Source organism: Eurypyga helias, unplaced genomic scaffold, assembly GCF_000690775.1.
Source record: "Eurypyga helias isolate BGI_N326 unplaced genomic scaffold, ASM69077v1 scaffold40732, whole genome shotgun sequence".
NCBI classification, from domain to species: Eukaryota; Metazoa; Chordata; class Aves; order Eurypygiformes; family Eurypygidae; genus Eurypyga; species Eurypyga helias.
In genome coordinates this window covers 700-5,670 of record NW_010238599.1, presented here as the reverse complement: position 1 = coordinate 5,670, position 4,971 = coordinate 700, and the positions used below count along the sequence as shown (strand labels likewise).

Sequence of the window (4,971 nt, the reverse complement as noted above, 5' to 3'; positions counted from 1 at the left end):
CCTGCCACTGCCGCCCCTCGCTCCTGCTTTCTCCTGGCAAGTGGGTGGTTTCCAGCCGGGATGGCAATGGCAGCTCCCTTGGTTATTGCAGACCTGCGCGACAGACAGGGTTCATAGCCAGCTGCAGAGATCATGCCCACACATCCTCCCTCGCCAGGCACTGGGCACAGATGTCGGGGCACCTCGTGCCAGGCAAAGCCCACCCGGGGCTCATGCAGCGGACCCCTTGCTGGCTGTCACCTCCTGGGGCACTGCTTTCTTCCCATCCTTACAGCTGTCCAGCCCCCCGGCAGGCCCAGACCCTCCCCATTTGGCTTGATTTACAAAGAGAAGCTGCTTGGCTCCCCGGGGGAGTTCTGCTGGAGGTGCTATGCCTGTAGCCCGGAGAGGCGTTCTGGCACTTCCACTGCCAACCCCCCCCTTTGGCTGCTCCTCCCCAGGGAGCTGAACAGCCCACAAACAGCGTGCAGCACCGTGACTTACGCCGTGGTTGTGGCACTTTGTCTTCATCGCACAGCTGTAGTTCAAGGTGGTGACAGGCACACACTGCTGGTTCAGACAGACCTGTAGCACAAGCACAAGCCCTGGGACAGCCAGCCGGGTGGGTACGTACCCAGCTCCAACTCTGGAAAGCTGCAGATCTTTTGGGAACTCACAAGGGAGCATCAGGCTTCGTGCCGGACCCCATCTGAAGGGGTCTGTGCTGCCCATAACATCCGTCCCAATGGAATGGATGGAGCCAACAGAAAATCTGCTGCCCTCGGAACCCCAATGCCGCTACCTTTCCACAAATATTCCACAAAGCAATACTTCCCACAAATCCTTCTCCCAAGGGAGCTGCTATGCATCAGGGCATCGCTTACCTTGTGGTCATCGCAGACGGTGCCGTCGCTCACCAGCATGGGGTCCCTCTCCGTGGGGGGCTTCATGTAGTCTAACGTTACACACAGCATGCTCTGCACCCGAGCATAAATCACCGCAGCCTTCTCCTTGGTAAAGGGCTTGGAGCCTGGATACTCACACACGAGCTTCCCGCATCGGAGATCCCTGCAAAAGCATTGTGAGCAACGGACCTGACAACAGCCTTTCCATTGTTCCATTCTGGCTCCATTGCCAACACTGAACGAGTGTTTGGAGAACGCCCGATTCCAGCACGTGGACACAGCGTGCTTGTCTTCCACGGGCCCTTTCCGCACACCCCATCCCAGCCTGTATGCCCACCGGCTCAGGTATGGCCAGTGCCCCTGCCCGTCCAGCCCCAGGTCGGCAGGACGTCACGTTTCTCTCCGCTGCTGGGCAGCTGAGCTGTGGGAAGCCCATCAGCACTCTGCCCCTGCCCTGCCATGGGGCCAGGCTCCCCGCCCCACGGCACAGCACACTGTGGCCAGAGCACCCTGATACCCTCGCTACACCACTTACTTCCACGCACAGTGCTGGTAACCACGGTGATTGGAGCCACAGTGGCCCATTCTGTCCCTTTGGCTGTTGATTTCTTCGTAGCAGGCCAAGGGCCCGTTCTTGGCACCTGCAAACACATGGCAACGCTCACGGTCTGTCCAACAGCCTCCTCACCTCTTGGTTGGGCATCACCACGTAGACACCCGCTGCTCAGCAATGCCCAAGAAATGTGGTGCATCCACTGGCTTTTCCACCAGCCCCTTGGCTGCTTGCTTTCACCCAGCTTGGATCAACTTCCATGAGTTCTCTTTCCTCACTGACACCTCCACTCTGGTTACAGGGACTTGGTCCCTTACGAACACCCCCAGACTAAGCCACGCCATGACAGCACCCCAAGGGACAGACAGCCCAACACATTTCCTCCCTTTCCCCTGCGCCTCCTGTCCCTTTTCACCCACACACCGCGGTTGGGCTGCCAGGGTTTCCCACTCCAGTGCTTCCCTTCCAGGTCTTTGCATTTCTCACATGACAGCCAGCCCCGCTTCTGCAATCTGTCCCCCTTACCCCGTCCAAAGACCTTCTGGCACTGCTTGTCGGCTGTCTGACAGACTCCCCGGTAGCAGAAGGCGGTGTTCTTCCTGCAGGGATGCCCATCCATGACCCAGAGGTCGGGTGGGCACTCCCCAGAGGTGCCGTTGCAATATTCCTTCAACTCACACTCGTTCTCGGAGCTGCTTCTACATAACGTGCCTCTTTTCACAAACTAGAGGAAAGAAAATAGATCAGATTCAAATAGAATTTCAATACAACAGAATGAGAGAGAAGAGAGAGAAAATAGGAAAGAGGGAAAAGAGAGGGAAGCAAGATCTTGCATGTGGACACATATACCTGTGCCCTAAAAATCCCTTCCTGGGACACAGGCACCTAACTGGCACCAGCACTTCCCAGCACTCCCTTCCCTTTCCGACACTCACCGACCCTCCGTATCAGCACACCAGCCAGCACCGTCCGCCGGATGCACTGTCCCTGTCTTCCCCCTTGGGTCCCATTATGTTCCCGCTTCACATTAGGGATGTGAGTGATGCCAACTTGGGCTATCCCCAGGGAATGCAGCGTGCCTGCTCCCACCACACTGCTTACCTGGCATTTCCGACAGCACGGTCCCGACAGGCACTGCACCCCTGGCCTCGTCTTGCAGCCCACAGTGCAGCACGGATCACGCCGACATTCCTGGAGGGGACCGGTGGGGACACTCAGGTGAGGTCCCACTGTTCCCAAGGACAAGCTGGAGAGTTTGGCCTTTCCCTCCGGCAGCCCCTGTCCTCCAAGGCAGCCATCTCCCAGACTCCCCAGTGGATTGTGGCACCGGGGTCCCCTCTGCCATGCTGGCTGCCACCACCCATTCCCACTCCCATGGCAAGACCCTGTTTTCAGCCCTCACAGCCACACAAGCCTGAGGCTGTGGGGAGCCATTGCCAGCGCTGGCAGCACTTGCGGGGACAGAGATCGCTTGCAGATGTGCTCCCCAGTTCTCTGGTGCAACAGCAGACCTGCTGCTCTACCAGACTGTCCCTGCTGCCTCTGCCTGTGCCCTGCCAGCAAGCCACATGACCACTACAGCCCCCCTGGCATCCCCACAACATTGCCATGTGCCGCTTCAGTGTCCAAAACCTCTTTCCAAATGGTATCCGCAGTCAGACACCTCAGCAGGTCCTGAGGGTAATCCTCCCAGCACACTTCAGGCTGTGTCCCTGCGGTGGGGGTGCAGGGACAGCCCCTCTTTGCAGCTACAACCCCTCACAAACTCCCTCCATCCATCCGTTCCCAATGCCACACCATGACCTGCTTTGGACATGGTGGCAACCATAGCCAAGCATCTGCCTGGCTTTAGGGTTTCACAAAGCCTCGGGCCCTCTCTGCCCTGCACAGAGGTCTGGGGGGGTATAGGAGCAATTCACCCTTCCCTTGGGATTGTGCTCCAAGGCTCCACAACCAACCTCTGCCGTACCGCAGTCACAAGCCTCTCCTGGCTCCACCACTTTGTTGCCGCACACGGGAGCTTTATAGGCTGCATCCATGGTTGTCCTGTTCAGCAGACACTGTCCTTCCCCGGCGGCGAGAAAACGCTGGAAGTCTCTGATGCTGCAGCTGCTGAAGGCTCTCACACCAGACGAGCGCCTGCAAGATGGGACAGGGCTGCCTCCACCACGGTGTGGGGCTGTGTGGCCCTTCTTGCCCACAGAAAAGCTGCTCTCCACTGCTGTCATCCCAGGAGCTGCCCACCATCCGCCTCCCGATGCATCGGCACCGTGCACACCCCCCGTATGCCGAGGGGAGCCTTACACTGAGCCGGTCCCCATGATGCAGGCGGCTGCTGCGCAGCGACAGCTCCGGGGATCATCGTACGTCATCCCCAGGCTCAGCCCCAGCAGTCGGGCCACGACGACTGCCAACGCCTCCAGCCTCATCGCCCTCTGGCACTACAGGGGCGGCAAGGACCAGCCTCAGCCTGCCGTCACCGCCGTCACCGGGCGCTCCTGAGGCACTGCATCTCCAGGCACAGGAGGTTTTGGGGAGGACAGACAGTGGTACCGTACCAGGGCAACAGCTCCAGCGTGGTTTCTGAGACACAGCTTCCTCGCAGAAGACGCCCCTTCGTAACGGGAGTGCTCCCTGTAACTGGGGAAGAGACCAGAGTCAGTCTGACACACGGTGTAACAGCACCTCCCTCTTCCTTTCGTTTCCACGCTAACACAGCCATCCTCGTCTCACACGAACAGGAACGTTATGTCCCGCAGCCGCAATGCGCGATGCACATTCTTCCACTGCAAAAATCTCTGCAGCAACTCCTCGGCGTCTCCCGCCGTTGGGATTTTGTTCTTTTCCGTCCAAAACTCCAGAGAAGACAGTACTATCGTCAGATTGAGGCGAGCAAACATCTAGAGGCAGACACCACGGCTGGTCCACAGAGCCCTGCGGTTCCACGGCTTCCCGCTTGCTTCAGCTGCGGGGCCTTACCCGTGTCACTACCCCACATCTCCCGTGCGCCTTCAGGATGCGTCCCAAAGCCACTTACGCTGTTCACGTAGCTGAAAAGCTGCACCATCTTGGCCGTCGCAGCATCCTTGTCTGCCCCCATGTAGTCGTACTGAAGGGCGACAAACACGAGTGCATGTCAGCGCACCCTGCAAGGCGAACTCTCCGAGAGCGCTGGCTGTGCTCCCTGCCACAGCATATACTTGTCCGTGCCCAAGGGAGCTAGATCCCATCGCGTGGAGACCCTCAAGCCTGGCGCAAACTGCCCTTGGCATTCTTTTTTGGACGCTGCACGCAGAGGTCTGTTGTATCAGAGGTGACAATCTACAGCGGAGAGGATGCAAAGACTTACCAGAGCCTTGTCCAAAACTGCGTGCGTTTTCAGGTACCGAGGGGATCTACCGACAGCTCGCGTGCTCTTTAGGAAAAATCAAAAAAACCCAAAACTAAACAACAAAACCGCCCCACACGCGCGTTGGTGCTCTGCGTGGGAGACCTCCGGGTCCACGGCCAGTTACTGCACCTCATGGCCCGTTG

At 58.6% G+C, this 4,971-nt stretch overlaps 1 protein-coding gene across 1 annotated transcript in view; it reads right to left on the bottom strand.

Annotated features, from left to right (window-relative positions):
- LOC104506817 (disintegrin and metalloproteinase domain-containing protein 32-like) overlaps nucleotides 1-4,971 on the bottom strand; it is a gene marked incomplete at its 5' end in the record, with an annotated part of 6,300 nt that overhangs the window by 633 nt on the left and 696 nt on the right. The window contains 12 exons of the mRNA XM_010147897.1: nucleotides 6-93; nucleotides 484-564; nucleotides 864-1,047; nucleotides 1,420-1,525; nucleotides 1,963-2,161; nucleotides 2,539-2,628; nucleotides 3,396-3,576; nucleotides 3,742-3,878; nucleotides 3,996-4,077; nucleotides 4,171-4,337; nucleotides 4,475-4,546; nucleotides 4,787-4,852. Coding sequence (XP_010146199.1) covers nucleotides 6-93; nucleotides 484-564; nucleotides 864-1,047; nucleotides 1,420-1,525; nucleotides 1,963-2,161; nucleotides 2,539-2,628; nucleotides 3,396-3,576; nucleotides 3,742-3,878; nucleotides 3,996-4,077; nucleotides 4,171-4,337; nucleotides 4,475-4,546; nucleotides 4,787-4,852 — 1,453 coding nt within the window. The remainder of the gene's footprint in view (nucleotides 1-5; nucleotides 94-483; nucleotides 565-863; nucleotides 1,048-1,419; nucleotides 1,526-1,962; nucleotides 2,162-2,538; nucleotides 2,629-3,395; nucleotides 3,577-3,741; nucleotides 3,879-3,995; nucleotides 4,078-4,170; nucleotides 4,338-4,474; nucleotides 4,547-4,786; nucleotides 4,853-4,971) is intronic.